Raw genomic sequence first — 16311 nt, forward strand, 5'->3', positions numbered from 1 at the left:
CATTAAAATGAAATATGAAAGTTAAGGGATTACTTCTCAGCTTTAGCCTTGTCATACGACAATAATTACGCAACAGTCTAATCATATCCAACTACACTGAAAGGTAACATTACATACATTAAATAACCATATAACATATGGCAGGTGGTCTTTATTATTATGTAGGAGACTTTACTACTTTTACTTATTATGATAAATTGTAAATCCTATAAGAAATAATCATTTGCAGTTGTATGTTAAAGATATACTTTAATATTGAAAACTCACAATGCTAAGTCGGTTCTCATTATCCATTGTTTTGAGCATTGGTAGAGTCTTCTCCCTGAACAGTTCCAGTCTTCTCCTGAAGGCGGCGATGCTATCATCCAGCCTGCCTCTGCCTAGCTGCAGCTTGGAGCAGTCCAGGAGGATGAGGTTGGGCTGCTGCTTGAACTAGAAACAGCAACAAAATCATGGACCTCACATAAAATCCAGCTTAAGAACTAGCCGTGTACGACTGTTTCAATGTCATGTTACTTAATCAATTGTCAACCAATTTTAAGGGATGACAGAATTTATAAGGATAGCCTACTATATAGAAAATAACTCATCATAAGTCATTCCCTAACTTTGACTTGGTTAAAAAGATTGTGTATTCGGCAGAATTTAGTAATTTAGATCAGCGCAATCTGTTGGTGGCTCACATCAACTACAACGATTTTGATAAAAAAAAAAACTGGCTACAAATTTAACATGGGGATGGAATGTCTAGTTCTATTGGTAGTCAAAGGTTAAAGTCAACTCGCATAATTTTAACTGCAATATTTTTCTTTCATAAGTTTGTCAACATGGAGCTCAATTTCTCTGATGTATAAATCATGGAATGTGCTACACAAGTACATTTGGGCAGCATTGCGTAGGTTACATCTCAAAGAATCTTTTACAGGTTGTAATTTCCCTAGATACGTTTAACCAACCACTTACCTTATCTTCAAAGTATCTGACTTGATCTATGTCTCTTGGGAAGCCGTCGATGAGGATGCCTTGGGCGTTCATGTTGGTATTGAGGTGAGTCTCTACAAGCTGCAGTACAGGGTCCTAGAACCAGGATATTAAATTAAATTATAAAAGCAAAGTTTTGGTACACTTATGTTTTACTTGACTATCTTAAATTTTTAATTTCACATTTTTACATAGTGGTTAAAATACCAGATGATTTTACTAACGTTGGTGTGATGAATGTGACTTATTATTTTTGTAAAATGTTTAAAGCTGCAGAAACATTATAAAATACATAGTAAGCAAGAAACATCAACTAAATAACCGGAAGAAAACATACCTTAATCCTAAATCCATCTGTTAAGCATTACGGATTTATAATGGAGTATAAGTGATCAATTGAGGTATTTGTAGCTTCAACTAATATGAAAGAAATTTCAATGTTCACTATTTCAATTTATGGATTTTAAATCATGTAGCTCTTTGATAACCACAATTCTGTTATTATATAATTAGCTAAGCTGGTAATAGAAATTCCAAGAACCGTAATTTAAATCTTGTCAGTAGTAATAACTCTAAAAATATTACAAAATCAGAAAATATAAAATCAGTTTCAGTACAATAATTAAAAACCGAATCAATAAACATGCTAATGCATGCTTTATCTAGTATCATTTATCGTATTTATTTATTGTATCATTTATAAGGATAGTCACAATATATAGCTAATTAGGTGATACCTTTTTGTGCAAAAAATCTACAAACAGCAGATCTAAGTTCATGATCCACAAAATACGATTAATATAGTTACGAATTAACCTACATTATAGGTCAATTGGAAATGCAATGGAAATTAGTTGTACTAATTGTAATGCTTTCAATACTGATTGACCTTTTCGTAAATCGTAATTAGATAAATTGATTGTTCTTGTAATATTTCAACTCTATTGATCTCTAATTGGTTTATTTAATCAGAAATATAGAGTTGATTATATTTAAAAACCGAGTCAAAGTTTTTTATTTTTCTATTTTCTGACAACTAGTACACGAGTATTGTTGGAACCACGTCAACTCTATAAATTAGTAAGAACGTATTATTATTTATTTTACATCTCAATTTTGTTTTATAATTTAGCTTTATAACCCACTCATTCGTTAGTAGTTTGAACTCATTAAAAGTCATTTTTATATCAAAAGAGTAAATACAAACATTTGTGTTTAAATGAAGGTTAAAAGAAGGATTATTAGTGCAATATTGAACCGTTAATATTTGTAACCATATATGTACAAAATGTACAAAATGAGTACAGTACTGCATAAGGTTGCTATTTTGACAACAGCGTCGTTATTTTACAAAAGACTAACGAAGAAGGGTTTCCAAACGGTAACGATGACAATGATTGCCATGCTTTTGCCACTGGTTGGTTTTCATCAAATAACTCTTGGTCTCCACCGATGTATTTTATTATATATTGTTTGTTATTTATTATGTAAGAATAAATTTTATCTCTAATCTAAAAATGTGCAAACCTTTTGGGAGCAATATGAGCTATAACATTAGGAATATTTGGTTAGTGAAAAAAAATTATTTATTTAGTTCAGTGTACAATCCTTCTTTTACTTTAATATGCTGTATATAAAAAATACCTATAATTACTGTGAGTGTTATTCTGATGTGTATCTAATTGTTGAATAATTGAACAATAGCTACAATTAGGAGATCATATTACTAGTCTTAAAGAATACTTTTGAAGAAAAATGTTTTGTTATATAAAGTATATTTTAGATGTTTCCTGTATTGTTGAATAGACTTGATTAATAAATCAAAAGCCAACGTTACGAAACACCAAACTTAATAGAAAAGAGTTTGTAAATGTTCTGAATCAAATTATGTAGGATTTAGCGAATTTCCCATATAGAGAACAAGCTATTGCCGTAGGTCACATGGTGAGACCTAGACCCGGGACCGATTTCCTTTTTCGTTTTGAGGTCCTCAGAGGCCAAAAACACCATCTGTTTAGATTCATATAAATATATTTATACATGTGTCTGTCAGCGAAAATGATACTATTCTGATGATTTTTTTTTATAAAAGCGTATATCCACATTTATTTTAACGAGTTCGTGAATCAGCACGATCGGACTGTGGAAACAGGGGTTTAAGAGGGGGGGGGGGGGGTTATGGGGTAAAAATAGGTTTTAGTCACCCTAAAAAAACATAAAATCTTGCGATTGGTTTCCAAACCATTTTGTACATCTAAAAAACCAATTGATTTAGTATATTAAAGCGTTGTTATGTTTTAGTGAAATTTTGAAAGTTAGTTTACTTCATACTAAGCTATCGATATTTCAAAAACACAACTTATATTCTTCCCTGTAGTAGCAAACCTAAGTACTGAAATGGTACTGATTAAAATTAATGATATTTAAAAAGGAAATAAATCTGCCAATTTAAGGGAATTATTTAGTGCAATTCCAGCCAGGTAGATGGGAATTAGCTTAGTCTGCAGGTTTGCTGTGGCGGGGGTATTTTATATTCATTCCGACACCACCAACAGTCTCATTTTTCACCGCAGTCAATTAGTTTACCTGGGTTACTAAGTCGCCAGCGACAATAGCCTTGCGGATCTCCTGTGTGTCCGATGCCACAGGACCCTCCTGTACGTCAGCAGCTGCCCTCAGCATCCTTCCTACACTCAGCGACACCCATCCCTGCGCCTGTCTCACCGCCTTGCTGCACAGGGTAGACTTGTTGCTGCCTGGCCCTCCTAAACATTGCAGCATGCTAAGTGTTAAATAGTAGCATCAAATTCCGTGTATATTATTTGCCTCCTTGTTTAAAAATTGATATCCAAAAGTTATTTGCCGGTGTCAATCCTTATACCGATGACTACTTTTAAAAGAGTACGTTGTCCCATCATCAACATTTCCCAATGGAAGTATTTTTCAATTTATTTATTTACGTATACACCATTTTTACAGAAAAATACAGGATTTTTTGTTACAAACCTCTATTCACAAAGATTATTCTTTATTTAAAATAAATAGTCGTGTTTGACATAGAGGACAAAAGAATTCCACAATAAGACAACCTAGACAATGCTAACGAAGCCTTGAACCGTTGGAAAAACTATAAGGTTTGATGACGGTTAAAGTTAACATAATCTCTATATTTTGTAACAAATTCCATTAAAACCTAAAATCGAGGCAGCTTTTAGACTGTTTAAATGTTTTAGACTTCATTGCTTTATCAATATATACTAAGAAAAGAAAAATACGTGCCTCATTTTACCAAAAACTACATTCCTTCCTTTGACTTATAATTTGAAACCATAAAGTAAATGTAGTTACCCTGACCTGTAGGAGTCTTAATAATTTCAAAGTTCATTTGTCTTTAAATATATGACTTTTTAAACATAATACAAGAAGAAGGACTTTGGCATTTTTATTAATTAAAAGAAACTGGAATCTCAGGCTATTCCGGACCTTGTAAATAACTCCAAAGCAAGTTATAAGTTATTCAGTAGCATTATTCCCTTCCTGGTGCTGAGGACAGAAATCGCGGGAAACTTTTATACCATTACAAGAGTATACCCAATACAATATACATGATACCTTATATTTTCAACTTATGGGTTATATTATACCTTAATAGAAAGTAGGTGTCACTATTATCTTTTGTTGCGATTTAGAGATATAGCTTTCTTAACGTCAATCTAAATTGCAATTAATAACATTTACAATAAACACTTTTTTGGCATTTGGACGCGAAAACCTTTGACGTAATACAACTTTACACAGTAAAAACACGCATAAGTCATAGAATATTATAGATGTAATCATAGATTATAGGTTTGATCTATGTTATTATTACATTCTGACCATTAAAATGTGTATAACCTAAACAAATGAGCTGCATTACAGTTTGAATCCATTTTTTTAACTTCTTGAAATACCTATATCGAATATTATATACTATCCCGCCTTTAGTGCTCATTAACCATCAAAAAGCATTGGATTTCTAACCAATATATGTTCTACGTACCTATGACCCATACAACAGGTGGGTACCCCTTGGTCGGAGGTTGGTACACAGATGCTGTGGTGGTGTGGGGCGCCACCATACTTAGGGGCGCCACGTCCGGCATGTGCGCCACCCCGTTGGGCACCCCCGCCACCACTGTCTTGTCTTGCGACCCTAGGAACCTGAGCACTGCTACTCGAAAGTCTGTGTAAACTTCAGTCGGATGTCTCTCCCCATTTATCTGCAAAGAATAAATCACATTTTATTTTTATCATTTGTATGTAGCATTTTTATTGGAGCTTTGAGAGCGATGCAGTCTTATTTGCGTATATGATATGAATGTAAGATGACTATCGCATAGAGTAAGATGAACCATAGGGGTTTGTCACTGACTGCAACCAATTGTTTATCTAGCCAAGCCAGATTGTTGAAACCCCATTGAATAAAGACCACTAGGCAAAGTTTCAAAACATCACTAACGTTTTCCAGGATCGAACTGGGGATCTTATGACTTTCAGGTGAGCCCTATAAGTTACTCAGCTACACAGCAAGATCTCGTAACTACAAAAACCAAAATTATAAATGTAAGGTACTGAGTTATTTTATATGAACTACTTTTTACTCAATAACTGTCATATGATTATTTTCTTGGTTATTTTTCGTAATTATTTGACCCCCAAAAAAATCAGCTAGGTTTCGAACCATTTCATTTGTACATCATGTTATTATTTTATCGTTATCATGTAATGATTACTTTTAATTTTCTTCCAAACGTATCCAGAGTGAGTTCATACAGGTAAATGTATCTAACTATGCCATTTAAAACCACGGGACTTTCACTAACCTACTAACCTTAAAAGCAATTACTCTACACTTTAAATAGAAAAGTGGCGAGGAAAATGACATGGTAAAAGATATAAGTGGTTACAAGGGTCAAGGTAATTATACAGGGTTGTGGAGGGGAGTGGAAGCTACTGCATACTTGATACTGGCGTGACACAGCCGTATTGATCAGCTGTTACCAGATTCCCCAATGACGGTCATCTTGAAAAATTAATGAAATGTTGATGACTGTCTATAATCTTGGGAAAGATCAGGTGAACTATCATTTTCACTGGTTTATGATAAGTGAAGTGATCATTATGTATATGTAGATGATGGTTTAAGATAAGTCGTTGGATTGGTTATGTTGTATATTTACATGTTTAAAATCCCTGAATCAATTTAAATTTATAAGGTAAGTAAAAAAAATGGTGCTCAGTTGTGTTTTATTTACTACTTTAATATATAAGCAGCTCTATTTCGCAACACGTAAATTTAAAATATTTGAGTAATATTTTAAATTAAACTAGTAGTGAAACTCGGCTTTGTCCAGGTACAAATTAATGTATATTAGTGGTTATGGCATCAGTTTTTTTTTTTTTTTTTTTTTTCATAGATGTACACAATTCTTGGTGCCAATTAATTATGAAATATGTGAAATATTCTTTCTCTACGGTAGAGAATTTGATAACCTTATTGTTAAAAGGCACATAATAATAAATAAGGTTTTTTCAGACCTGCGGAATTTGATAACCTTATTGTTAAAAGGCACATAATAATAAATTAGGTTTTTAAGACCTGCGGATAAAAACATAACCTGCGAAAAATATATTCTCACAGTTTTTATGTGAAACCCTTCCTTGTAAACAAAAGTTACGCGGCCACCTATTTCTTTACCTGTTATGCATTTTAAATCCAAAGATTTTACAGTGAAACAGCAACGTTTTCCATGTGAAATGCTTTGAAGCGAAACTGGGGACTAATTTGTACATTGGTTATAAGTAGCTAGATACCACCTTCCATTTTATACTAACCTTATCTTACCTCTGTGGCCATTCAAACCTTAAGGGGTTTTTGGCTTTGCCAACTAACGACACACCTCAATTTTCATCATCACCTGTCTCTTCTATAGTAGACCCCAGTTTGGGGACTTCATTCTTTACGTGGAACCTTGTTACCTTGTGGAACCCACTTGGAATACTTTTTTGGGGCCTTGGAATAGACTTTTAGAAGTTAATGTATCTTCCTCCCACCATGCATAGCCTGTCCACCCGAGCATTTTAATTTTGAAAACAACCCTTGTGTCTGGGTGTTTTCTAAATTTCTCGTAGCTCTTTGGCACTTATTTATAGATAAAAAATGATATTCAAGTCGAATTTTACAAGGTTTTTATATGGATTCTACTATAACAAACTACATTTTTTCGAATAGTTAATGCAAATAAAAAATCCATTACGAATGACATTATGTTAAATATAAGATGAACAAATGATGTTTTAAATGGCAATGACAAGAAATTTTGGAAAATCTCAAATTGACAGTTTCTGGAAGGAAAAGTGAGATATAGCTCTCCAATTGTGTATTTTAATCTTAATTTGTCCGCATAATAATCCCTTAAAATCTTAGGCTCTAACTACCAAACACCCTGTATATATAATATATCCGTTTTAGCGTGAAGAATTTTGTACTAAGCCAGCAACGTTAGAAAGTAACAACTATAGAAGCTACAAATGTCCAACACCAAAGTTTGGCAGTTGTTGATGCGTCCATTACCTGTTGTAAACCATTACGTGAACGACTTGACTAGACAAAGGTAGTAATGGAGTTTAATGTTAAATTGATTACTGCCTTAACAATATAATAAGCAATTGGGTCAAGCAATATTACTTTATGATCGATTGTCAGCCCCAAGCCTTGCCTTTTGTTTATAGACCTTCAACCCACTCGACAAACTGTTCACTTAGTTTACAAGTCTCGACCTAAGTCTTATGATCAAAATTGTTAAATAAACTTTTTATTGTTACTATAAATTAAAATTCAAGTATGCAGGTAAGTAATAATTAAAATCATAGCCTATTTTATATAAAAAGGTAACTTATGATTAGCAATAAATATTAAAAACAACTTGTTTAGGATGCTTAAGAAATGTTTGCGACGAGATTTTCTGCACTGGGAAATATAAATATTAAAAGTGCGTGCAGTCGCAACCGTTTGCCGGGGATAGCTCAGCCTACAATGGCTGGGTAAAGTTCCAGGGTCTGCGATAAGGTCAGGGAAACCACTAGGCCAAAAGCCGGGTCTAACCGGTATAGGACTGGCTCATACACGGGCACTGTGAACAAGTCAAAAACAAGTCACCACAACAAACGTGCAATAATCACTACCAGGCCTACGCCGATTCTCCACACTCCTAGGGGGTCGTTGCTGACTACGCAACTCGGGCTTCGTCCTAACTATCCAATAGTCAAGCCCAGAGTGCCTAAAACACAGTGAGTTACACGACGACTTGCCAATAAAAACCACAACGCGTGTTATCACCAGGCGGGGTCTACTAGGCCACTATAATCCAATACACAACTCTAATGCCCAAGCTAAGAATCAAACAGTTCACTCAATAAAAATACCAGATAACAATACAAGTGCACTATAGGTAGAGTGACTACAACACCAGTAGCTGGTCTCAATAAATACCAAGCCAAACAAGCAAAACTAAATGGCAATGGCACTATTAAAATATTGAGCTACTTAGTAGCAGATAAATAAATATTAAATACTCCAAACACTATAGATAAATATATTATCTGATAGCCGGTACTCCGCTATCCAAGCTACCAAGATAACGTGTTGGACTACCAAACAAGCTGTTCAGGTTAAATTAAAATAATCAAATGAATAAACAATAACAACCCTACTACTGCTACTGCTACTACCAACTTTATGTTACTTAGCTGGGCTTCTGTTAATCGGCTAATAATATTAGCTACTAGCCTACTGGCCACGTGTTTCCAACTACGCACGCTAAATCGTGCAGCTTAGGTTTGTCGGGCCTCAGAGTTATATTAATAATATAACTAACTCTAGGTACAACGCAAAATAATATCTACTACAGTCAATTAAATTATATTATTTGCGCTCTAGCACCTGCCCAGAACCGTCAGGAATATACTTTAATATTATTCCTGACTAATAAATAAATCCTAACTATCGTCAGGCTTTGACTAACACGGTTACAACTCTAACTCTCTAACTCTCTTAAACCAAAATATAATAAAAACGTCGTCCACTCACCACAAGTGGGTTACTGACTCACTACCCAACTTGAATGCCGACACTCACTCCTTGAGCACCAATATCACACGACACCGTACACTTCTCTGTACCACCCACGTACGCCGGCCGTCTCCACTGGACACCAACACTGCCTTCTTCACTGTACGGGATCCACCACTAGAATGTCCGTCCTAGGCTATCCTGAACATCTAGGATATCCCAGGCTTATCGGCACTGATAAGCCGGGTCAAAGGGCGCTCGCTAGCTTCGCCGCCGCCGCTAGCTCACCTCAACAATCGGTGTGCGGCCAAAAAGCAAAAATATACCCCCCTAGGGAAAATAGCTCGTTACACCCCCCACTTACATCGGGATGAAAAAAAAGAAAACGGCCAAAAGAAAAAAAAATCTTTGAACTCCGGCCAAAACAAAATACTCCAACCCCTAACCCAATGGTGAACCCTACACCACAGGTCTCAAACTCAAAACAAAAAAAAAAACTCTTCTACTAGCTTACTCTTCCACTACCAGCCAACAAGGTGCAGAATGATTTAGCATCAGGAACCACACGGGGATTTCCATTGCAAGGGCCTTCGGGGTCTTCGTCACCAATTTTGACACTGCCCATGCGGCCCCCTTGGCCAGAACAGTCATCACCCACGCCCATTGTTATCACCTCCGTCACGACCGTCACAAGTCCGAGATCTCGTATGGCATCCATACCCAAAATCAAATCCGTGGGAAGAGTGGGAACGTACAAGGCGTCTCCAACCCACCGTCTTCCCGCAGCTTCTCCTGCCAATCGGAATGAATACTCGGCCCTAGACCGTGACCCATCTGCCATCCTTAGAGGAGTGGTTTTCTTACAAGGCTCTATCCCCAGGCGTTGAAGATGTTCGGCGACTCCTCGCCCAACCAAGTTGACGACGGACCCAGTGTCCAGTAACGCCACAAAAACGCTGCCCATCAGCACAACTTCAATGAAGGGCCTAGAGTCCAAAGTTAGCCGGTCCTCGTCTACTCCACCAACCAGGCTGTTTAGTTTTCCGAGCCACTCGGACCACTCTTCTGAGGTCGTTCGTTTTGGGTGGCCTTGCCCAGTTGACCTCCTGATGCCTGAGCTGGCCTGCCGTTTCCCGCACGACATCCACACTGGTTCACAGTAAGACCGGGTTTCCCACACCCAAAACAGGAGACGGTCCTTAGTTTGCCACAGCCTCTGGCAAAGTGACCAATCTCCTGGCACCTAAAACACCGTACATCCTTCGCACCATCTGCCACTCCCCTAGTCATTACGGGCCTTTGTTCACGGACCCGGTTAGAGTCAAAATCTACTCGCTGCCCAATCGACTTGGTCTCAAGGGATGGTCTCTGAAAATTATGTCTTTCGACCACGGCCACTTCAAAACACTTCTCAGCCTTCTTCTTGGGAACATAGGCGGTTTCCAAAACCAGCGCTACGTTTGGTGAAGGAGGAGGTCGGAAGGCGGCCTTCTCTCGCAGATAGGCCTCATAGTCTTCAGCCAACTCCACCATCTCGGCCAGGTTGCTGAAGTCACGCCGGCGTACCATGATTTTGTATTCCGGACGCATGTTGCTGTAGATTAAGTCCAATCTACCATGCTCCGACAACGTACCGCTACGCCTAAGCAAGGTACTTATGGCAACAACGTAATCCCGGAAGTGTTCGGTCTCACCCTGCGTCCTTTTCCGGATCTCCTCATCCAAATTCCTCTGATAACCAGGTGGAAGGAACTGGATCTCAAATTGATGCCGAAAAGCTTCAAAAGAATACAGGAGCTCCTTGCAGTTCCTGTACCAAAGAAGTGCTGAGCCTTGCAACAGCTCCGGCAGCGCTCTGAGCAGGTCCTCCGACGATATAGCGTACGAGACCATCAGCTCTTCAAGACGCTCCAGGAATGACACAGGGTCTCTACGTCCATCAAACTTCAAACCCCACTTTCGGACCATGTCACATACTTTGGAGCAATCCTTTGGCTCCACCCTGCTGGCCCCATTCGAGAGTATACCCGAGCCTCGTGGCAGCTCCAAGCTAGAAGGACGGACTGGTCTCTCCGAATGATCGTTAGGTCGCTGCCAACCCTCGGGTCTACTTGGTAACCCAAAGGTAGGCGTAGGAGCAGCCACAACAGGGGACGTAGGGTTGGCGGGTCTCCCGAACCCATAGCCGACCTCATTACTCGGCGAGCCCCTCGCCTGTCGCACCACCGATGCTAGATGTTCTCGTAGAGTCCGGGTATCAGTCTCCAAAGACAACCCAAGAATCTCTTTGACCGCCTCTAACTCCCTGCTAAGTTCGAATATCTCTGTTTGGTCCGATTTCGTATTACCCAGTACCTGAGGTACGGTTCTCGGGGGGTCAGGAAGTCTCATAGTGGTAATAGCCGGTGGTACATATGTCGGTGCAGCAGCCCCAGCCGCACACAGCCTGTCATCGCTGTACCGACGGGCATTCCGCTGCTTCCAAAACGACGAGAATCTCTGCCGTAATTCCGCAGAAGTCCCAGTGGTCACCAAACCATACTGGTCCATCGTCCTCATGAGCTCCCCTTTCGAGAGGTCATATATCCAACCCACGCGACCGTCCCGGGGCTGCGACCCCAAGGACATAGTCGCTGACGCGGAATAAGTCAGAGACGTTGTCACCGTCGTACCCACGACCGATGAAATAGTCGGCCAAACAGGCGAAGACGCAGGCCACAATGACGACGTCGTCATCACCGACAGTTCGGAGCTAACCCCAGAACTAGTTGTAACAATAGCAGACGTGATAGGCGTACTGCCTAGCACAGACGTCGTACTCGTCGTCACAACCATATTTAAAATCCAAATACCACGACTAATCCGCAAAAATAAGAGTGAAACCAATTAAAATATATTTAACACCGTTATAATAAGTCAAACCAATTATAGGTGTGAAAGTCAAACCACAAATACACAATAAGGGTTCTCACTCAAATAATATTCAATGATAAGGCTCAATTAATTAGCAAAATTAAAATTACTAACTAATATCTATGTATACAACCACTAAATAAATTAGGGTTCACAACACACCACGCTGTAACAGAAAACAGGTTAGGCCTACCCAACCGACTATAAAATCACAGCAGGTCTGCCTAAAACTCTGCTCAACAGCTCAGGTCCGCAGCCAATCTGCACAAGTCCGCAGCAAATCTGCACAAATAAAATTATTTTGTTCGGGCGCCGTTAATACGTCAGCAACTCAGCACCACTGCCAACCTCAGTCCCTGTTCGCAGGCGCCATCTTGCGACGAATACTTTCTGCACTGGGAAATATAAATATTAAAAGTGCGTGCAGTCGCAACCGTTTGCCGGGGATAGCTCAGCCTACAATGGCTGGGTAAAGTTCCAGGGTCTGCGATAAGGTCAGGGAAACCACTAGGCCAAAAGCCGGGTCTAACCGGTATAGGACTGGCTCATACACGGGCACTGTGAACAAGTCAAAAACAAGTCACCACAACAAACGTGCAATAATCACTACCAGGCCTACGCCGATTCTCCACACTCCTAGGGGGTCGTTGCTGACTACGCAACTCGGGCTTCGTCCTAACTATCCAATAGTCAAGCCCAGAGTGCCTAAAACACAGTGAGTTACACGACGACTTGCCAATAAAAACCACAACGCGTGTTATCACCAGGCGGGGTCTACTAGGCCACTATAATCCAATACACAACTCTAATGCCCAAGCTAAGAATCAAACAGTTCACTCAATAAAAATACCAGATAACAATACAAGTGCACTATAGGTAGAGTGACTACAACACCAGTAGCTGGTCTCAATAAATACCAAGCCAAACAAGCAAAACTAAATGGCAATGGCACTATTAAAATATTGAGCTACTTAGTAGCAGATAAATAAATATTAAATACTCCAAACACTATAGATAAATATATTATCTGATAGCCGGTACTCCGCTATCCAAGCTACCAAGATAACGTGTTGGACTACCAAACAAGCTGTTCAGGTTAAATTAAAATAATCAAATGAATAAACAATAACAACCCTACTACTGCTACTGCTACTACCAACTTTATGTTACTTAGCTGGGCTTCTGTTAATCGGCTAATAATATTAGCTACTAGCCTACTGGCCACGTGTTTCCAACTACGCACGCTAAATCGTGCAGCTTAGGTTTGTCGGGCCTCAGAGTTATATTAATAATATAACTAACTCTAGGTACAACGCAAAATAATATCTACTACAGTCAATTAAATTATATTATTTGCGCTCTAGCACCTGCCCAGAACCGTCAGGAATATACTTTAATATTATTCCTGACTAATAAATAAATCCTAACTATCGTCAGGCTTTGACTAACACGGTTACAACTCTAACTCTCTAACTCTCTTAAACCAAAATATAATAAAAACGTCGTCCACTCACCACAAGTGGGTTACTGACTCACTACCCAACTTGAATGCCGACACTCACTCCTTGAGCACCAATATCACACGACACCGTACACTTCTCTGTACCACCCACGTACGCCGGCCGTCTCCACTGGACACCAACACTGCCTTCTTCACTGTACGGGATCCACCACTAGAATGTCCGTCCTAGGCTATCCTGAACATCTAGGATATCCCAGGCTTATCGGCACTGATAAGCCGGGTCAAAGGGCGCTCGCTAGCTTCGCCGCCGCCGCTAGCTCACCTCAACAATCGGTGTGCGGCCAAAAAGCAAAAATATACCCCCCTAGGGAAAATAGCTCGTTACATGTTTACCTTAAAAAATCAACTTTACTTTGGATGATAGTAAGTTAGTATTTTTTACGGCTATTTTCAAATATTTGTTTTTGTCACCCTAGTTCAACTAATTTGATGCTCGGTATAGTTTTAAATTAAATGTATTCATTTTTATTTTTTTGTAACCCCCAAGATTTATAAATACTTTCATGCAATTAATGTATATTATTTTAACTGTAAATTGCTACATATCTGGTTTAAAGTAGTAAATATGGCTCCCAATTGTAGCTTTTTAAAACATCTTTACTATGAGTATGGATTGCGAAATTTACATTATACGTAAAAGAATAAATAACTTTCCGTTCAACTTTCAATATTTAAGTACAAGCTAAATGTCGTAGAAATACTCGCATAATAGAATTTCAACTTTCAAAAAGTATTCAAATCCATATTACGGTAGGTAAGAAGTACTGGATACTAAAAAGAAAACACTTAAGAAAATGTATTAGAATAGAATTGGAAATAAGTCAAACCTAAGTATGTGGTAGAAACCTTTAGAAGTAGGATTAAAGAAAATGTCTTTAAACGAAGACTATACATTTAAACGAACAAAATTGTATCTTGCTTGAATAACTAAGCAAGCCTTAAACAAGGTAACTTAAACAAGGTTTGCCTTCTGGTTAGAATACTTAAACACATGCACCTCCAATTGTACCGTTAAAAAAATCAAATAACGTTCAAATATTAGTTTGGATTTACAATAATTACTTGGTTATTTCAACGCTATACAAAATATATTTTCAAGGATTAGCAACAATTTAAATATAACAACCCAAACTATATACCTTCCGATATGATTTTGGTCTGTATATTACGATTGGTATCACTAATTTAAAAAATAACACTTGCATTTACCTTTTTTTGATTGGTTGTGAAAACCTATATTGTTGTACGCCTAACGCCTAAATTAATTTTAGATTCACAAGACAGTAGGAAGTAGATTAAAGATGTTATCATATTAAGTTCGTAGTATTAATGTCAGAGTAAATTTAATGGCTCAAAGAAAGATTAACACTAACCACATTTCCCAAATCAGATACGTTAGAAGCTAAATACTACTTTAACCGCCACCACTTTACAAAATTCAAGATCTAAGTGTCACTAATTATCGGAAATGTAATTAGTTTCAAAGCCGCAAGTTAATTCAACTTTCTCGTAGCTGATTTAACTTTCATCACTCAACGCAAAGTTGGTAACTGAGTTACTCAAAAGCTGTTATAGAAGGCTTAATGGGACCCAAAAAATGGATCATTATCATGACTTTGTTTAAACTAACACACAAATAATTCGATCGTGTGTAACAGCTTAGGTACAATATTTATTTTAGTAGTAGTTCCTGGGGACCAAGCTTTGCTAGGGGAAAATCATCAATGTACTTGGAGAGTATTCTTCAATCTCATCTATCTAAATATTCTTTTTAAGTCTAGTGGTAATACCTTCTTACCAACGTAACCCTTGGCGGTCTTAATGGCTACCGGTTTCGACAAACTTGGAGTATCATTGTCAAACCTAGACGACACCAAGTGTGTCGAATGTGGTAGCCATTAAGACTACCTAGGATTACGTTGGCAACAAGGTATTTAACCTCTGCATTAGTAATTAATTGTTATGTTATCTGGAACACCTCATAAATGTATACGTTTAGATGTTATTTTTGGAACTAACACACCGTATAATCAAAACGTATAAATATATAATAATATCAAATATTAAGGACAACAATCTTTAACATTCCATAAGACCCTTACTACCTTACTGAATAGAGTTCAAATGACAACCAAACTACATTTTGCTCGTTATATGGCTTTATAAAAGTGTTATACCTTAAATTCTATAAACCACGAGATATTTTATAATTTTTAGTAACCATCCTGTCTAAGTTTTCCTCAATATTCATCCATCATTGAGCAGTTATTGTTGTCGAAACCAATAATAATGACTTTGATGATGCATCAATCACAGACAGAGCGATGCGTCAATGATGACAAAGAGCTCTTCATTGCCTCATTCATCATAAGGTATCACGGCAATGAGGATGGCAGTGTCAATATAACTCAATTAACAAAACACAACACACTTTGATTAGGTTGGAGTTGAAATTGGCACAAATTTGTTGATTTTGTTAGCAAATTAATTTACAGTTAAGGGATTTATTGTGAATAACTATTCGTTTTACGTTGTGAAACGTATGACTACACAATGATTAGTAAAAATCGTTTAGGTTAAAGGGTAAGCTGTATTGAACCATTCAAAGAACATTAGATTGGTCGGGTATATGAGTGGTTATCATGGTCGCCTGGTCATCAAAAGATATCCGGTTCGCTCTTCAGGCAAGTTAGTGGCTTTTTGAGGGCTAAAACAGGACCCAGCTACTTTGATCATCAAGATTTTCATACGATTGAAAAAAATAAAGTAAAACTATTATTGA

At 37.9% G+C, this 16311-nt stretch overlaps 1 protein-coding gene across 1 annotated transcript in view; it reads right to left on the minus strand.

Annotated features, from left to right (window-relative positions):
• The window catches only part of LOC129000537 (uncharacterized), a 52899-nt gene that overhangs the window by 810 nt on the left and 35778 nt on the right, over positions 1-16311 (minus strand). The window contains exons 6-9 of the mRNA XM_054427499.1: positions 5024-5243; positions 3568-3746; positions 964-1077; positions 268-432 (exon numbers count right to left, since the gene is read on the minus strand). Of these exons, the coding sequence (XP_054283474.1) occupies positions 268-432; positions 964-1077; positions 3568-3746; positions 5024-5243 (678 nt within the window). The remainder of the gene's footprint in view (positions 1-267; positions 433-963; positions 1078-3567; positions 3747-5023; positions 5244-16311) is intronic.

Source organism: Macrosteles quadrilineatus, unplaced genomic scaffold (genome assembly GCF_028750875.1).
Source record: "Macrosteles quadrilineatus isolate MER2022 unplaced genomic scaffold, UCM_ALF_1.0 Scaffold_8__2_contigs__length_117827958, whole genome shotgun sequence".
Taxonomy (NCBI): Eukaryota; Metazoa; Arthropoda; class Insecta; order Hemiptera; family Cicadellidae; genus Macrosteles; species Macrosteles quadrilineatus.